We start from the raw sequence: 20,292 nt of genomic DNA, 5'->3' as shown, positions 1-20,292 counted from the left end.
GGATGACGACATCATTTAAATACTCACAGCTTGGGAAACTGGATAAGCTTCTGGACACAATCACACATATACAGTGCCTTGCGAAAGTATTCGGCCCCCTTGAACTTTGTGACCTTTTGCCACATTTCAGGCTTCAAACATAAAGATATAAAACTGTATTTGTTTGTGAAGAATCAACAACAAGTGGGACACAATCATGAAGTGGAACGACATTTATTGGATATTTCAAACTTTTTTAACAAATCAAAAACTGGAAAATTGGGCGTGCAAAATTATTCAGCCCCTTTCCTTTCAGTGCAGCAAAATCTCTCCAGAAGTTCAGTGAGGATCTCTGAATGATCCGATGTTGACCTAAATGACTAATGATGATAAATACAATCCACATGTGTGTAATCAAGTCTCAGTATAAATGCACCTGCACTGTGATAGTCTCAGAGGTCCGTTAAAAGCGCTGAGATCATCATGAAGATGTTATGCAGGTGAATGACGACCCAAAAGCGACTTAGCGAAAACAGAGTCTTTATTCCAGTAAATGGCAAAAGTAATAATCCTGGAACACTAAAGAAGAAAACAAAACAGGAAAAAACTTAAATCCACTTGTAGTAACGAGGACAGACTGGAGACTCGACCATTGACTGCAGGTTGCTTCGGGAAGGCACCGACCGTAGCAGACTAAGACACCTGCTCACACGCAGCATCTGAAGGAGACAAGACACGACAGGGCGAGACAAGGACACAGCACAGCGAACATCATACAAGGATCCGACAAGGACAGAAACGGAAAACAAGGGGAGAAATAGGGACTCTAATCAGAGGACAAAATAGGGGACAGGTGTGAAAAGACTAAATGTGTGAATTAGGAGAATGAGGAACAGCTGGGAGCAGGAACGGAACGATAGAGAGAAGAGAGAGGGAGGGGGAGAGAGGGATAGAAAAAGGGAACGAACCTAATAAGACCAGCAGGGGGAAACGAACAGAAGGGAAAGCTCAAGGACAAGACAATATATGACAAACATGACAGAAGAACAAGGAACACACCAGGCAGGTCCGAGATACTGTTGTGAAGAAGTTTAAAGCCGGATTTGGATACAAAAATATTTCCCAAGCTTTAAGCATCCCAAGGAGCACTGTGCAAGCGATAATATTGAAATGGAAGGAGTATCAGACCACTGCAAATCTACCAAGACCTGGCCGTCCCTCTAAACTTTCAGCTCATTCAAGGAGAAGACTGATCAGAGATGCAGCCAAGAGGCCCATGATCACTCTGGATGAACTGCAGAGATCTACTGCTGAGGTGGGAGACTCTGTCCATAGGACAACAATCAGTCGTATATTGCACAAATCTGGCCTTTATGGAAGAGTGGCAAGAAGAAAGCCATTTCTTAAAGATATCCATAAAAAGTGTTGTTTAAAGTTTGCCACAAGCCACCTGGGAGACACACCAAACATGTGGAAGAAGGTGCTCTGGTCAGATGAAACCAAAATTGAACTTTTTGGCAACAATGCAAAACGTTATGTTTGGCGTAAAAGCAACACAGCTCATCACGCTGAACACACCATCCCCACTGTCAAACATGGTGGTGGCAGCATCATGGTTTGGGCCTGCTTTTCTTCAGCAGGGACAGGGAAGATGGTTAAAATTGATGGGAAGATGGATGGAGCCAAATACAGGACCATTCTGGAAGAAAACCTGATGGAGTCTGCAAAAGACCTGAGACTGGGGCAGAGATTTGTCTTCCAACAAGACAATGATCCAAAACATAAAGCAAAATCTACAATGGAATGGTTCAAAAGTAAACATATCCAGGTGTTAGAATGGCCAAGTCAAAGTCCAGACCTAAATCCAATCGAGAATCTGTGGAAAGAACTGAAAACTGCTGTTCACAAATGCTCTCCATCCAACCTCACTGAGCTCGAGCTGTTTTGCAAGGAGGAATGGGAAAAAGTGTCAGTCTCTCGATGTGCAAAACTGATAGACATACCCCAAGCGACTTACAGCTGTAGTCGCAGCAAAAGGTGGCGCTACAAAGTATTAACTTAAGGGGGCTGAATAATTTTGCACGCCCAATTTTTTAGTTTTTGATTTGTTAAAAAAGTTTGAAATATCCAATAATGATTGTGTCCCACTTGTTGTTGATTCTTCACAAAAAAATACAGTTTTACATCTTTATGTTTGAAGCCTGAAATGTGGCAAAAGGTCGCAAAGTTAATATAATAATAATATAATATATGCCATTTAGGAGACGCTTTTATCCAAAGCGACTTACATTCATGTGTGCATATTCTACTTGGGTGGTCCCGGGGATCGAACCCACTGTTACAAGCGCCATGCTCTACCAACTGAGCTACAGAAGGACCACAAGGGGGCCGAATACAAGGCACTGTATATACACACACACACACACACACACACACACACACACACACACACACACACACACACACACACACACACACACACACACACACACACACACACACACACACACACACACACACACACACACACACACACACACACACACACACACACACCTGGCGGGCAGTTTAGGAAATGTTCAAGGTGTAAGTATAGAAGTTCTCACTCCTGACTAAGGTCCATAACTGTTTTGACTTTCCAGGCTACTCTATGTCCGTGGGTGGTTTTTCCACATGTCCAGAGAAGTGCGGGTGTGTGCATTCATTCATGTGTGTGCGCGTGTGTGTGTGTATCCACCAGGTTGTAAAACGTTTTCCCGTCTCTCCTGTAAAGTAATGGTCAGTATTGTCTAAGAGGTGATGGTCTGAATGCCCCGGGCTTCATTTGAAGTCCCCGCTGATCTAGTTGTTGTTATGGATGGGACTATTCCCTATGTGGTGCACTACTGTCCATAGGGCTCTTGTCAAAAGTAGTGCACTATGTAGGGAATAGGGTGCCATTTGAATAGGGTGCAATTTGTATTGTTGTGATGTAAGATCAGCTGTTATAGATGGTTGTAGTAATATACCATGGATTAATGAATAGCTTCCACAGGTTCCAGGTCAGCTGTTATAGATGTTTGTAGTAATATTCCCTGGATTAATGAATAGCTTCCACAGGTTCCAGGTCAGCTGTTATAGATGTTCGTAGTAATATTCCCTGGATTAATGAATAGCTTCCACAGGTTCCAGGTCAGCTGTTTTAGATGGTTGTAGTACTAGCCCCTTGGTTAATGAATAGCTCCTACAGGTTCCGGGTCAGCTTTCTCTCTTTCCTCCTGTCTTCCACCTCTTCTTGCCACCCCTCCACTTTACTAGCTGTGTCATTAACAGTTGTAATAGGGGCACATGGAGAAACGTGTGGAGGCTAAATGGTTACAACTGTCATATGCACAGTCATGTCACTCCCCTTATCTCGTACGTTTTTATGTGGAACTGACAGTGTGTTAGTGACGTGAAATCTTATTCAAATCTGTTCAAAGGAACAATATGACACTTTCAGTAGATATGGTCATTTTGGGGGGGGCATGTAGCCTAGTGGTTAGAGTGTTGGGCCAGTAACTGAAAGGTTGCTAGATTGAATCCCTGAGCTGACAAGGTACAAATCGGTTGTTCTGCCCCTGAACAAGGCAGTTAACCCACTGTACCTAGGCTGTCATTGTAAATAAGAATTACCTGACTTGCCTAGTCACACAAAGGTTATGTTATATATATTTTTTACATTTTTCATGAATTCATAGAATGTTTGGGAATGGCGTATAGTAAGTCATGAAATTGCTATGGCAATATAGAGTGGGAAAGCGGCAGTGCGTTTTGACAATTAATAGACACTGCAGTAAATAAAACCTAATACAAACATCTGTCTCGTCCAGTACCGGAGTCTACGCAGACCGTTGCGCCATATCCCATCAGAGCTACAATTGGCCTTTATGCAAATAAGCCAATTGCCATACGGGCCTGCCATCATTCACTTTGAACTGGACTGTGTGTTTGTTTACAGCCAGTAGCAACAGTGCAACTTTAGATCATTAGAACGCTTTCGCCAAAACCGCAAAATAAAGCTCGATGGATATCTGCAAATGTTGTAAATACCACGGGAGTCCTCTTACATCTGGGAACTTTACAGTCCTATTGATCAAACAACCATGAACAGGTTGTCTTTCTCTTCCTCAGTCGTGCACATCAACAAGTTTGTCAGCAACTAATGCTAGCCGGAGCGAGATGAGCTAAACATCTATCGAGGGAACAGTAGATAAACCCTCTCAAATGTTTTACCTAGTTGGCTGTCAAAATTGCACTGGCCTGCACGTCCTTTTGCAGCTTGCCAGCCAATGTATGCTTGTCCAAACCCACATTTTGACAGCTGAACGGGAGCCCGCCCGCCCGCCCATTTGATCAATGCTAAATATATTTGATAGACAACTAAGGGTGTGTTCGTAAATGCATCCAGTGTGTGCGATCTGAGCGTAAATTCAGAGTGTTGTCAGATTGTCTGTTCATACAGTACCAGTCAAAAGTTTGGACACCTACTTATTCAAGGGTTTTCATTTACTTGTACTATTTCCTACACTGTAGAGTAATAGTGAAGTTATCAGAACCATGAAGTGATACATATGGAATGATGTAGTAACCAAAGAAGTGTTAAACAATCCATCAGTTTTTCTGCGCTTTGGCACACTCAGACGAGATTGCTTTCTCCCCAATTTCGTGATATCCAATTGGTTAAGGCACACTTTTTTGACTGCTGAATACCGACCTTCAATCACTTAGATCATGTATTTTCAGATAGAGATACCTCGCGAAGCAACTGCTCTCCTATCGATCAAGAATTCTTCTAATCAAGCAATCTTCTGTATAAAAGAAACAGACCGGACATGTAGGCTCGCAATGGATTGTGGTCATTGTAGCTATTATGTCATGTAGTTGGCTATTTCTGTAGTATCCCTGGTTGTGATTGGTTGATTCTCCCTCTGCTCCAACCTCTCCAACCTGTGTTTGTATGTGTGTTTTTCAGAGGGGTAGAGATAAAGTGATAAACTGCGTACAATTGGGCGTAGAAGTAATCTTCTTCCTTCTTCGTCTCTCTCTTCCAGCTGTCATGTATGTGATGGGAGCCCTGGGGCCGGCAGCGGGATATCTGTTAGGAGGAGTTCTGATTGGTTTCTACGTCGACCCCACAACTGTCGTCCATATTGACCAGAGTGACCCACGCTTTGTTGGCAACTGGTAAGAGGGTGTGTTCATGTGTGTGCGTGTGTGTGTGCGTGCATGCGTCTGTGTGTGCCAAATCAAATCAAATGTTATTTGTCACATACACATGGTTAGCAGATGTTAATGCGAGTGTAGCGAAATGCTTGTCCTTCTAGTTCCGACAATGCAGTAATAACCAACAAGTAATCTAACTAACAATTCCAAAACTACTGTCTTATACACAGTGTAAGGGGATAAAGAATATGCACATAAAGATATATGAATGAGTGATGGTACAGAGCAGCATAGGCAAGATACAGTAGATGGTATCGAGTACAGTATATACATATGAGATGAGTATGTAAACAAAGTGGCATAGTTAAAGTGGCTAGTGATACATGTATTACATAAGGATGCAGTATATGATATAAAGTACAGTATATACGTATACATATGAGATTAATAATGTAGGGTATGTAAACATTATATTAGGTAGCATTGTTTAAAGTGGCTAGCGTGTGTGTTGATGTGTTCTAACAATATCTATCTATGTCTACCTTTGGTCTCCAGGTGGAGTGGGTTCTTGCTGTGCTCTATAGCCATGCTCCTGGTCATCTTCCCCATGTTTGCCTTCCCTAAGAAGCTGCCTCCGCGCCACAAGAAGAAGAAGAAGAAGAAGATGACCTCATCAGTAGATGACGTGTCCAGCGATGATGATTTTATGATGGAGAAGGGGGAGGGACAGAACGTCCAGACCGGCATGGGCTTCGGAAAGGACATCAAAGGTGTGTTTGTGTGTGTGTACAGGGCCATAGACTACCTCTTTAATTTAACAGTCCATTGGTTTTCCTTTGTAAAAGAGGGTCTGTGAACCATATGGGATATTGTCAAATATGAATGTGATAATGGCTCAGTCATCTGCTGTCCAACAGAAGCTCTATGATGAGTCACTAATCTGCTAGCCAATGGAAGACCAGTGATGCAGTCATCCTTAAAAACCCATTGATCAGCATGGATTCACCTGAAATAGACTTAGCCTTAGAGATCCTCAGTTAACCAATCTGTTGTAGCTAAGCTGGAGTGATGCTTATTCTGCCCCTCTCCAGATAGGGTGCGTCCCAAATGGCCCTATGGGCCCTGGTTGAAAGTAGAGCGCTATATATGGAATAGGGTGAGATGCAAAGAAAATAGGGAAAATGACAGCTCGCAACACGCATCTGATTATATACAGTGTATTCGGAAGTATTCAGACCCCTTGACTTTTTCCAAAATGGATAAAAAAAATGTTTTGCTCTCATCAATCTACCCACAGTACCCCATAATGACAAAGCAAAAACAGGTTTTTAGAAATGTTTGCAAATGTATAATTTAAAAAAACGGAAATATCACATTTACATAAGTATTCAAACACTTTACTCAGTACTTTGTTGAAGCACTTTTGGTAGCAATTACAGCCTCGAGTTTTCTTGGGTATGACGCCACAAGCTTAGTACACCTGTATTTGGGGAGTTTCTCCCATTCTTCTCTGCAGATCCTCTCAAGCTCTGTCAGGCTGGATGGGGAGCGTCACTGCACATCTATTTTGATGTCTCTTCAGAGATATTCAATCAGGTTCAAGTCCGGGCTCTGGCCGGGCCACTCGAGGACATTCAGACTTGTCCCGAAGCCACTGCTGCGTTGTTTTGGCTGTGTGCTTTGGGTCATTGTCCTGTTGGAAGGTGAACCTTCACCTCAGTCTGAGGTCCTGAGCACTCTGAAGCAGGTTTTCATCAAGGATCTCTCTGTACTTTGCTCTGTTCATCTTTTCCTCGATCCTGACTAGTCTCCCAGTCCTTGCTGCTGGAAAACATACCCACAGCATGATGCTGCTACCACCATGCTTCACCGTAGGGATGGTGCCAGGTTTCCTCCCGCCGTAACGCTTGGCATTCAGACCAAAGAGATCAATCTTGGTTTCATCAGACCAGAGAATTTTGTTTCTCATGGTCTGAGAGTCTTTAGGTGCTTTTCGTCAAACTCCAAGCGGGTTTTCATGTGCCTTTTACTGAGGACTGGCTACCATAAAGGCCTGATTGATGGAGTGCTGCAAAGATGGTTGTCCTTCTGGAAGGTTCTCCCATCTCCACAGAGGAACTCTGGAGCTCTGTCAGAGTGACCATTGTGATCTTGGTCACCTCCCTGACCTAGACCCTTCTCCCCCAATTGCTCAGTTTGTCTGGCCGGCCAGCTCTAGGAAGTCTTGGTGGTTCCAAACTTTTTCCATTTCAGAATGACGCAGCCGCTGTGTTCTTGGGGACCTTCAATGCCGTAGAACTCCTGTCTCGGAGTTCTACGGAAAATTCCTTCAAGCTGGCTTGGTTTTTGCTCTGACATGCACTGTCAAATTTGGGACCTTATATAGACAGGTGTGTGCCTTTCCAAATCCTGTCCAATCAATTGAATTTACCAGAGGTAGACTCCAATAAAGTTGTAGAAACATCTCAAGGTCAATCAATGGAAACAGGTTGCACCTGAGCTCACAGTAAAGTCTCACAGTAAAGTGTCTGAATACTTATGTAAATCAGGTATTTCTGTTTTGTTTAAAAAAATACATTTGCTAAAATAAAAATAAAAACGGTTTTCGCTTTGTTATTGTGGGTATTAGCCCATTTTAGAATAAGGCTGGAATGTAACAAAATGTGGAAAAAGTGAAGGGGTCTGAATACTTTCCAAATCACTGTATTATGATTTATTTGATTCAGATTGTTTACATTCATCATTGTAACCACAATGTCACATATAATTGAACACATACACACAACATGAGCAGATTAACTCGGTCAAAACATTTCTTTATTAAAGATGACCAGAAAGAATGTCGGTACTTATTTATTTTGATCCAAAGCCACGAATGAGTGAGTCTCTCTGCTTTATGCTGACAAATATAGCTTTATGCTGCAAAATAGCCTTAAATAGGCCAAGCCTAAACAAATACATTTCATTTCCTAAATAAACTAGTACATTTCATAAATAAAAAAAATAAATGAAATAGCTCAGGTCTTGAAAATATGGGCAACCTTTTTTCCCTCTCTGTATTCTCGCTGGACTCTCTTTCATTCAGTTTCTTCTTAACATCAGCAAAGAAGGACTCTGTTTCAGAAACTCACTCTGTATAGAGGGGCTATCAGTCTTTCCACACTGTGGTAAATAAAGCCAGTCTGTTATTTAGAATTCTTTCTGTTTTTAGAGATAGAAACCGAAGCCTAATCAACGTTCAACTCTCAACTCTCCCTTGCGATAGTGTGACGGAATGACGCAATTTCCCACCCTCTACCACAAACGTGTCACGGCCTGAAGCTCAAAACATTTCATTGATGAACCACTGTATATACAGTGTCCTTATGTCAAAAAGAAAGTCCCCTCATTTCCTCTCCAGTATTTCTCCCTTGACTCTCCTCTCCTCGCTGGGGGACTTAGTTATGTTCCCCCTCACAGCGCACACTAATCGAACTTTATCACTCTGAAACTGCAGATGAGGCACGGCTTTCTGGGCTTTTCATTATGTGTATTTGAGTCCAGTACAGGCTGCCTGCCAGCATGTTTGTGTTTGGGTGGAAAGGATCAATTCAACACTTTGTGCCCCAAAGGCAGGAGACCACTGAAGTGGCTGTTTCAACCTTCTGAAAACGACTGTGACTCACTATGACCGTGTCCCAAATGACACCATGTTCCCTATGTAGTGCATTACCGTATGTGGTCCTGGTCTAAAGTACTACACTAAATAGGGGACCATTTTGAACACACTGTTGTTTCTGAAGGCTGTTTTTAGGAATCATGACGTGGTTGAATGATTTAATAACTATCCCATTCATTTACATTTTAGTCATTTAGCAGACACTCTTATCCAGAGCGACTTACTGGAGCAATTAGAGTTAAGTTTCTTGCTCGAGGAAACATCAACAGATTCTTCACCTAGTCAGCTCAGGGATTCGAACCAGCGACCTTTCCGGTTACTGGTCCATTGCTCTTAACCACTAGGCTACATTCACCCTGTCTCACTCACTCTGTACCTGATCCATTGGCCCAAAGACAATCTAGGAATTGATCTCTCCACTGTTTGCATTCATTTTCTTTGCCATCCTGAAAAAGTGGACAAAACTGAGGAGGGGGAACTAGACAAATGATTGACTAATAGGGGAGGGGAGGGGAGGGCCAATGTCTTGTTGAAACTAAAGGATGATTGGGTCAAAACGCATTGGCTCATTCATGACACAAACGTGAACCCCAACTTTCTGTCCTCCTTATATTCACAACCATGTGACTAGAGAGGGATGTCAAATCAAATTAAGTAAACAATTAGCTATTGGCTTTCAATAATTAGGGTCCAAATTAGAGGTAGACCGATTATGATTTTTCAACGCCGATACCGATTATTGGAGGCCAGGGTCGAAAGCCGATACCGATTAATCGGCTGGTTTTATTTATTTATTTGTAATAATGACAATTACAACAATACTGAAAAACTAAACATGTTCAAACTTAATATAATACATCAATAAAATCAATTTAGCCTCAAATAAATAATTAAAAATGTTCAATTTGGTTTAAATAATGCAAAAACAAAGTGTTGGAGTAGAAAGTAAAAGTGCAATATGTGCCATGTAAGAAAGCTTTAAAGAAACGTTTAAGTTCCTTGCTCAGAACATGAGAACATATGAAAGCTGGTGGTTCCTTTTAACATGAGTCTTCAATATTCCCAGCTAAGAAGTTTTAGGTTGTAGATATTATAGGAATTATAGGACTATTTCTCTCTACACCATTTGTATTTCATTATTATTCATTACCTTTGACTATTGGATGTTCTTATAGGCACTTTAGTATTGCCAGTGTAACAGTATAGCTTCCGTTCCTCTCCTCGCCCCTCCCTGGGCTCGAACCAGGTACACATCGACAACAGCTACGCTTGAGGCATCATTACTCATCTCTCCACAAAAGCCGCGGGGAACAACTACTTCAAGGTCTCAGAGCGAGTGACGTCACCGATTGAAATGCTATTAGCGCGCACCCCGCTAACGAGCTCGGGAGTTGATAGGCTTGAAGTCATAAACAACTCAATGCTTGAAGCATAGCGAAGAGCTGCTGGCAAACGCACAAAAGTGCTGTTTGAATGAATGCTTACGAGCCTGCTGCTGCCTACCACTGCTCAGTCAGACTGCTCTATCAAATATCAAATCATATTCTTAATTATAACATAATAACACACAGAAATACGAGCCTTTGGTCATTAATATGGTCAAATCCGGGAAAAAAATAATTTTGAAAACAAAACGTTTATTCTTTCAGTGAAGTACGGAACCGTTCCGTATTTTATCTAACGGGTGGCATCCATAAGTCTAAATATTCCTGTTACATTGCACAGCCTTCAATGTTATGTCATAATTACGTAAAATTCTGGCAAATTAGTTCGCAACGAGCCAGGCGGCCCAAACTGTTGCATATACCCTGACTCTGCGTGCAATGAACGCAAGAGAAGTGACACAATTTAATATTGCATGCTAACATGGATTTCATTTGAACTAAATATGCAGGTTTAATAAAATATACTTCTGTGTATTGATTTTAAGAAAGGCATTGATGTTTATGGTTAGGTACATTCGTGCAACGATTGTGCTTTTTTCACAAATGAGCTTTTGTTAAATCCTCCCCCATTTGCCGAAGTTGGCTGTTTTTGTTAGGAATAAATAGTCTTCACACAGTTCCCAACGAGCCAGGCGGCCCAAACTGCTGCATATATCCTGACTCTGTTGCAAGAGAAGTGACACAATTTCCCTAGTTAAAATGAATTCGCATTAGCAGGCAATATTAACTAAATATGCAGGTTTAAAAATATACTTGTGTATTGATTTTAAGAAAGGCGTTGATGTTTATGGTTCGGTACACATTGATGCAACGACAGTGCTCTTTTCGCGAATGCGCTTGTTAAATCACCCGTTTGGCGAAGTAGGCTGTGATTCAATGATAAATTAACAGGCCCCGCATCGATTATATGCAACGCAGGACAAGCTAGATAAACTAGTAATATCATCAACCATGTGTAGTTAACTAGTGATTATGTTAAGATTGATTATTTTTTATAAGATACGTTTAATGCTAGCTCCTTGCTGCACTCGCATAACAGGTAGTCAGCCTGCCACACAGTCTCCTCATGGAGTGCAATGTAATCGGCCATGATCGGTGTCCAAAAATGCCGTTTACCGACTGTTATGAAAAATGGAAATCGGCCCTAATTAATCGGCCATTCCGATTAATCGGTCGACCTCTAGTCCAAATTGTATCATCGTGACCTCTTGAACCCAAACATTCTAGATATGTTCACACACACACACACACACACACACACACACACACACACACACACACACACACACACACACACACACACACACACACACACACACACACACACACACACACACACACACACACACACACACACACACGTGATTAATCCAATGAACGATAAAACAAAGAAAGGGTGAAATTGGGTTAGGAGGAGCTTATAGCTCTAATTATTGTCTTCAGGCAGCGGGGGAGTTCCTGGTTTCTTAAGGCTTATTCACATATTCTGGTTATGACTGGAGAGAGAGATATGTGCAACAAAAATATTTGGAATTGAACTTTAAGTGGTGTTTCAAGTGGCTCCACACTCCACAAAATATACAATCTCTCAGCACAACACACACTCTATGCGCAGAGGATTGTGTGTGTGTGTGTGTGCGTGCGTGCGTAAAATCTCTGTGATACTGATGATGCTTCCTGAGGTGTGAAAGGAAACTGTTTCCTCTGTGACCAATAGCAAACAGCTGCTGTCCAAGCAGTGATCACTCTGGGGTGTTACAAATAAAATGGGACCTCTGGCGTGTTATAGCGATAGGATGTCTTCCTTGTAGAGAAACAACACACATTGGTAGATGTTGCGTATTGTGGATCCTTGATGTAAATCTAACGTTTTATAGAAAAAAATGAGCAAAAATTGTCCAATTAGTGCACAGTAGCTGTGTGTCTAGATAGCTGTAATGTGTTACCGCCCAGGGCTATTGAACACACAAGAACACACCATCTTTTCTTCTGGTTATTCCTCATTGGGTCATTGGTGTTATTTGAGGTGAGTGTCCCTTGCCCCACCCTGCCTTGCCCGGTAACAGTGGGTTATTTATAGGGCTGTGGCGTTCATGACATTTTGTCAGCCGGTTATTGTCATGCAAAAGACTGCCGGTCTCACCGTAATTCACCGTTAATTAACATTTAGTGTCTCCAGACCTCCAAGCATACAAGGTGTGTGTGTGTGTGTGTGTGTCTACTGTATGTTTGTCTATTAGTGTACTCATGTCTCTGGTCTCTCCCCAGACCTCCCCAAGGCAGCGATAAGGATCCTGTCCAACACGACGTTCCTGTTTGTCAGTCTGTCCTACACAGCAGAATGTGCCATCGTTACAGCCTTCATCACATTCATTCCCAAGTTCATAGAGTCCCAGTTTGGCATCCCTGCTTCTAACGCCAGCATATACACAGGTAAGACTAACTCTCTCTCTCTCTCTCTCTCTCTCTCTCTCTCTCTCTCTCTCTCTCTCTGTCTCTCTCTCTCTCTCACTCTCTCTGTCTCTCTCTCTCTCTCTCTCTCTCTCTCTCTCTCTCTCTCTCTCTCTCTCTCTCGCTCTCTTTCGCTGTGTGTGAGTCTCTCTCTCTCCTTTTGTTGTGTCTGTGAAGGTTAGAGAGAGGAGAGAGATACTGAAGAGCTAGCCTTATCACTCATTTACACAGAAGAGCGGCAGGGTAGCCTAGTGGTTAGAGCGTTGGACTAGTAACTGAAAGGTTGCAAGTTCAAATCCCTGAGCCGAAAAGGTACAAATCTATCGTTCTGCCCCTGAACAGGCAGTTAACCCGCTGTTCCTAGCCTGTTATTGAAAATAAGATTTTGTTCTTAACTGACTTGCCTAGTTAAATAAAGGTAAAATAATATATAGCCCTCTGTCTTCTTCTTTCAATTACTCTTCCTGTCTCTTGAGTCGCTCTACACACACACACACACACCTGAGGGGACAGGACAGTGTAGTGATGTGTCATGGTACTGTAGTGTAGAGGGACAGTCAGATGGCTCTAGTCAGCTCTACTCTTGTGTGTGTGTGTGTGTGTGTGTGTGTGTGTGTGTGTGTGTGTGTGTGTGTGTGTGTGTGTGTGTGTGTGTGTGTGTGTGTGTGTGTGTGTGTGTGTGTGTGTGTGTGTGTGTGTGTGTGTGTGTGTGTGTGTGTGTGTGTGTGTGTGTGTGAGCTCGACAGTCCTGTCCTCTCACCGAGACGTTCTCATGCACTGACCAAATTACCCAAATGGCACCCATTAGCGACACAAACCCACACTCAGATCACAACAAACACATCGTTTCCACATTGCCTTTGCTATAGCATTTGTAATAACATGTATTTTAAACGCATGTATACATACTGTATGTACATGTACCACGGCAGCCATATTGCTTCAAAAGCTCACCACCCATCAACACATACAGAGGTCAGAGGGGTGTTATACCTTAATCAGTGAATCGTCTCTTCCAATCTATAACACTTAACACCCTAATCTGTATTATTGGGAACTAGCAGGTCATTGATTGACAACTCGATATTGACAGGTCAGCCTTAGACAGCCCAGGGAGGGAGAAGTGTGTGTGTGTGTGTGTGTGTGTGTGTGTGTGTGTGTGTGTGTGTGTGTGTGTGTGTGTGTGTGTGTGTGTGTGTGTGTGTGTGTGTGTGTGTGTGTGTGTGTGTGTGTGTGTGTGTGTGTGTGTGTGTGTGTGTGTGTGTGTGTGTGTGTGTGTGAGGCACCCACGGTGACGTTAGTTCATCTGCCTGTTGCCAAGAGACAAGAAGAGAGAAAGATTGGTTAGTAGTGTAAGATGATGATTTCAACAGAGGATACCTTAGGAGGAGCAGAGTCATGGAATGGTGAGGGCTGACCTGACCATTCACAAAGCATCACAGAGTGCTGATCTAGGATCAATGTAGTCTTTTGGGTTATAATGAATAAGATCACATGTACGGGTGGGGATCTGATCCTAGATCAGCACTCCTACTCTGATACGCTTTTTGAACATTATGGGTATGAACATCCTAGCTTGTTTTACGAAGAGATAAGAGAATACTGTCATAGGATTGTAGGAATGGTAGAGATGTTGAGTGTGTGGTGGGGAGGGGAGGGGAGGGGGTGTAAATGCCTGTATGCCCGTTTGCAAGTATGTGTGCATAGGTATGTGCTGTGGTGTGTATATGCTGTGGTGTGTGTGTGTAGTTGCATTCTCTCAGGGGCACGAGAGAACTGTCACTGTTCTCGGCTCATTTAGTTACAGCTACAGAAATAGTAGCATCATCACCCACACCTCTCTCTCTCTCTCACACACACGCACACACGCACACACACACACACACACACACACACACACACACACACACACACACACACACACACACACACACACACACACACACACACACACACACACACACACACACACACACACAATCTTTCTGCTAAAACATTCTTTCTAACCTTCTTTGTGCTGTCCTCTGTCTCATCCATCATTCTATACTTCCTTTCTTCCTCTGACCACTTTTCCTCCCTCTTTGTAGCCAGAAGCACCACTGTAGAAATGCTGTTTAAATCATGTGTTGTCCTGGTAGCAGAAGAGGTCCGTCTTGCGATCTCGCTGAAGAGAGAGGGGGTCTTTTTCTCTGCACATAACACGCTGTCGAGGTGTAGAACATGTAGAACGCTGCTCTCCTCTCTGCTCCTGTGTTTCCAACCCCCTCCCTCCGTCCCCTGTCCCCCCCTGCCTTGCTACCCGGCCGAGAGGGCCCGTCACACACACATAAAGGAATGCCAGTGTGAGCAAGAGGGTGACAGAAAGACGGAGAGCGAGGATAGAGAAAGTGAGAGAGAAGACAGCAGCAGCAGAGGGAAGTTTTAGCAGACAGATGTGTGTGTGAGGTGTGAAGAGGCAAAGAGAGGTGTGTGTGTGTGAGGTGTGAAGAGGCAAAGAGAGGTGTGTGTTTTTATTTTTTCACATTTAACCAGGTAGGCCAGTTGAGAACAAGTTCTCATTTACAACTGCGACCTGGTCAAGATAAAGCAAAGCAGTGCGACAAAAACAACAACACAGAGTTACACATAAACAAACGTACAGTCAATAACACAATAGAAAGATCTATGTGCAGTGTGTGCAAATGTAGAAGAGTACATTTGGTAAGGCAATAAATAGGCCATGGAGGCAAAATAATTGCCATTTAGCATTAACACTGGAGTGATAGATGTGCAGATGATGATGATGTGAAACTACAGATACTGGGGTGCAAAAGAGCAAGGGGAGAAGTAACAATATGGGGATGAGGTAGTTGGGTGTGCTATTTACAGATTGGCTGTGTAGCTGATGCTTAAAGTTCGAGAGGGAGATATAAGACTCCAGCTTCTGTGTGTGTGTGTGTGTGTGTGTGTGTGTGTGTGTGTGTGTGTGTGTGTGTGTGTGTGTGTGTGTGTGTGTGTGTGTGTGTGTGTGTGTGTGTGTGTGTGTGTGTGTGTGTGTGTGTGTGTGTGTGTGTGTGTGTGTGTGTCTGTTTAGGCAAGCAAGATCTCATCACAGAAACACATGAAGCACTTACAGGATCATCATAAGCTACAGTCCATTAATTACAGTGCCTTCGGAAAGTATTCAGACCCTTTTATTTTTTTTCCACATTTTGTTACGTTACAGCCTCATTCTAAAATGGGGGAGGAGGGCCTTGGTGGAGGCCACTGTGTTCTTGTGGACCTTCAATGCTGCAGAAATGTTTTGTTGTCCCAGATCTGTGCCTGTTATTATAGGGCATTGTTTCTAGATTGATGAGGGGGGAAACTATTTAATCCATTTTAGAATAAGGCTGTAACGTAACAAAATGTGGTGTGTCTGAATGCTTTCCGAATGCACTGTATAATCCACATAATTATTCACATGTCCTGTTGCTGCAGTTTTTTTTTCCTACTGTAGAAAGCTGGCTCAAATTAAGGTCCGACATCTGTAGTTCATATAAAGATCATGTAAATGGGGAGTGTGTTTGTGTGTATGTGAGTGAGAACGTGAGAGGGAGATATAGCACATACTATGTGAGTGTCCAACCATGCCAACACACACACGGTGTTCAGAACACTCTCTTCTCTGATCCTGTTTCCTTACCGTCCTCCCTCCATCCCTGTTCATCCCCTGTCTCCCCTGCCTTGTTACCCACCCGAGAGGGCCTGTGGCTGGGATAGAGGTCAGGCATGTGAAGCCTCTCTGGGTCCTAGTCTTCCAGTGGAATTACACACTGACCCCGTTCTGCCTCTGCTGCCAGCAGTCAGCTTTGACTTACCCTGCCTGTCAACTAGGGTGTGGGTGTGTTTGCTGCCCTAACCCGGCTCCAGCCTCTAACTACTACAGCCCTCCTCCAGCCGGCCCAAATGGAACTCACAGCCCCAACCCACACTACTCACTGCTATTATACAGTACAGTAACCAACCTCCTGCTACCTTATTGCCCAACAGCTTCTTTGTCACAGTTATTAATGGGTTGCATTTTGCCACAATATTGTTATGAACTTTTGTTTTAGGACTAATGCCCAACTGAACATTCTACTCAATGCAGTCTCAATGGGTGATGATGAAGATTTCGTCAAATTGATTTACTGTTGCTTGGAGACACGACATTTCAAAAGGAGGCAAATAATTAGTAGGACAAGCTTTTGTCATCATTGTGATGTCTCCAGGTTGACTTTAGATGCAGTATAACGTTGTCTAGAGTGGAGAACGCTGAAATTTTAGCTAGCTAACGCTAGCATTGCTAGTTATTTCTGACTAACTTTGCTAGCTAATGGTACCATTTGACATCTCTCTAAAGTGAACCTGACGACATCATAATGGTGGCAAAGTTGTTTCCTACTAATTATTACTCTACTTTAGCAATGCCATCGTATTTCCAGGCCACTATCGTGTAAATTTGACGAAACAGTCATTAGCCACCATTCAGAAAGACTTGGCATTAACCATCAGTGCGACAGCAATATGCTGAGGCATCTGTAGAACGTTGATGACAATGGCAACGATGCGACCGAGTGAGGAAAGTGCAATCCATGAATAATATGTTTCACAACAACTTGTTGTCCATGTTTGTTACAATATCGCTCTAATACCAAGCCCTCTGCCCATTTCTTGTTTTGAATGCTTTTCCTGAACTATAATTGACACTCAATCACTCTTGCCGTCTTTCCCTCTCTCTCTCTGCCTCCCTCCCACCTCTCTCTTTCCCTCTCTCTCTGCCTCCCTCCCACCTCTCTCTGCCTCCCTCCCTCCCACTCTCTCTTTCCCTCTCTCTCTGCCTCCCTCCCACCTCTCTCTTTCCCTCTCTCTGCCTCCCTCCCACCTCTCTCTTTCCCTCTCTCTCTCTGCCTCCCTCCCACCTCTCTCTTTCCCTCTCTCTCTCTGCCTCCCTCCCACCTCTCTCTTTCCCTCTCTCTCTGCCTCCCTCCCACCTCTCTCTTTCCCTCTCTCTCTCTGCCTCCCTCCCACCTCTCTCTTTCCCTCTCTCTCTCTGCCTCCCTCCCACCTCTCTCTTTCCCTCTCTCTCTCTGCCTCCCTCCCACCTCTCTCTTTCCCTCTCTCTCTCTGCCTCCCTCCCACCTCTCTCTTTCCCTCTCTCTCTCTCTCCCTCAACCCAGGTGTGATCATCGTGCCCAGTGCTGGGGTGGGTATCGTCCTAGGGGGCTACATCATCAAGAAGCTGAAGTTGGGAGCCAGAGAGTCAGCCAAGCTGGCTATGATCTGTAGCGGGGTGTCTCTGCTCTGTTTCTCTACACTCTTCATTGTGGGCTGTGAGAGCATCAACCTGGGAGGTATCAATATACCATACACTACTGGGTGAGTTACTGCAATACTACTACTACTACAATACTACTAATATACTACTACAGATACTACTATTACATCAACATACCATACACCACTGGGTAAGTTACAACACAACTACTACTACTCCAATGCTACTACTACTTCTTCAATACTACTAATATAATACTACATATAATACTTTCATGCCATACAGCACTGGGTAAGAGTTACTACAATACAACTACAGAGTTACTACAATACTACTACTATACTGCATATATTACTCAACATACCATAGACGACCGGGTAAGTTATGGAGAAAAACTACAATACTATGAATATAATACTGCAGCTATTACTATAACATCAACATACCATACACCACTGGGTAAGAGTTACTACTACTACAATACTACTACTATTCAACAGATATTAGTATAACATCAACACATACCATACACCACTGGGTAAGAGTTATAACCACTGGGTAAGAGTTACTACTACTACAATACTACTACTATTCAACAGATATTAGTATAACATCAACACATACCATACACCACTGGGTAAGAGTTACTACTACTTCAATACTACTACTATTCAACAGATATTACTATAACATCAACACATACCATACACCACTGGGTAAGAGTTACTACTACTACAATACTACTACTATTCAACAGATATTACTATAACATCAACACATACCATACACCACTGGGTAAGTTGCCTTGATGACTGCTTCGCACACTCTTGGTATTCTCTCGACCAGATTCATCTGGAATGCTTTTCCAACAGTCTTGAAGGAGTTCCCACATATGCTGATTGTGGAGGCCAGGTCAACTGATGCATCACTCTCCTTCTTGCGAAAATAGCCCTTACACAGCCTGGAAGTGTGTTGAGTCATTGTCCCGTTGAAAAACACATGATAGTCCCACTAAGCGCAAACCAGATGGGATGGCGTATCGCTGCAGAATGCTGTGGTAGTCATGCTGGTTAAGTGTGCCTTGAATTGTAAATAAATCACTGCCAGTGTCATCAGCAAAGCATCATCACACCTCCTCCTCCATGCTTCACGTGGGAACCACACATGCGGACGGAGATCATCTGTTCACCTACCCTGCATCTCACAAAGATATGGAGGTTGTAACCAAAAATCTCATTAGACCAAAGGATAGATTTCCACCGGTCTAATGTCCATTGCTCGTGTTTCTTGGCCCAAGCAAGTCTTTTCTTCTGGTTGGTGTCCTTTGGCAGTGGTTTCTTTGCAGCAATTTGACCATGAAGGCCTGATTCGTGCAGTCTCCTCTGAAGAGTTGATGTTGAGATGTGTCAAGATGTTACTTGAACTCTGTGAAGAATTTATTCTCTGCAGCAGAGATAACTCTGGGTCTTCCTTTCCTGTGGCGGTCATAGCGCTTGATGGCTTTTGCGACTGCACTTGAAGAAACTTTTTCCATATTGACTGACCTTTATGTCTTAAAGTAATGATGGACTGTAATTTATCTTTGCTTATTTGAACTGTTCTTGCCATAATATGGACTTGGTATTTGACCAAATACGGCTATCGTCTGTAAACCATCCCTGTCCTGTCACAACACAACTGATTGGCTCAAATGCATTAAGAAGGAAATAAATTCCACATGTTAACTTTTAACAAGGCAACACCTGTTAATTGAAATGCATACCTCATGAAGCTGGTTGAGAGAATGCCAAGAGTGAGCAAAGCTGTCATCAAGGCAAAGGGTGGCTACTTTAAAGAATCTAAAATATATTTAGATTTGTTTCACACTTTTTTGGTTAATACATGATTCCATATGTATTATTTCATAGTTTTGAAGTCTTCACTATTAATCTACAATGAAGAATATAGAAAAACCCTTTGACTGGTACTGTATACTATTATATCAACATACCATACACCGCCTGGTAAGAGTTACTGCATTACTCGTACAATACTACTACAGATATTACTATTACATCAATATACCATACACCACAGAGTAAGATACAGTATATCAGAGTAGTAGTATTGTAGTATAACGATTACATCTAGCTACGTCCCATACAGCACTGGGTAAGAGTTACTACAATACTATTACAGAGATGTTACTGTTACATTAAGTGGATAAGGATCGCTGATATCACTGTGACTATTACCACAGTGAAATCCACAGGGTAAGAGTCGTTACTATATACTCATCATCATCGGCGGTCACTCTG

The 20,292-nt window shown here is 42.9% G+C and overlaps 1 protein-coding gene across 1 annotated transcript in view; it reads left to right on the top strand.

The window, feature by feature from the left end:
- LOC124039707 (solute carrier organic anion transporter family member 5A1) overlaps window positions 1-20,292 on the top strand; it is a 104,164-nt gene that overhangs the window by 68,619 nt on the left and 15,253 nt on the right. Inside the window, exons 2-5 of the mRNA XM_046355959.1 lie at window positions 5,052-5,184; window positions 5,719-5,933; window positions 12,535-12,699; window positions 17,898-18,096. Of these exons, the coding sequence (XP_046211915.1) occupies window positions 5,052-5,184; window positions 5,719-5,933; window positions 12,535-12,699; window positions 17,898-18,096 (712 nt within the window). The remainder of the gene's footprint in view (window positions 1-5,051; window positions 5,185-5,718; window positions 5,934-12,534; window positions 12,700-17,897; window positions 18,097-20,292) is intronic.

The sequence above is a fragment of the Oncorhynchus gorbuscha genome, linkage group LG07 (genome assembly GCF_021184085.1).
Source record: "Oncorhynchus gorbuscha isolate QuinsamMale2020 ecotype Even-year linkage group LG07, OgorEven_v1.0, whole genome shotgun sequence".
NCBI classification, from domain to species: Eukaryota; Metazoa; Chordata; class Actinopteri; order Salmoniformes; family Salmonidae; genus Oncorhynchus; species Oncorhynchus gorbuscha.
The sequence above is the reverse complement of the archived record's forward strand: the minus strand, read 5'-3'. Positions and strand labels throughout refer to the sequence as shown.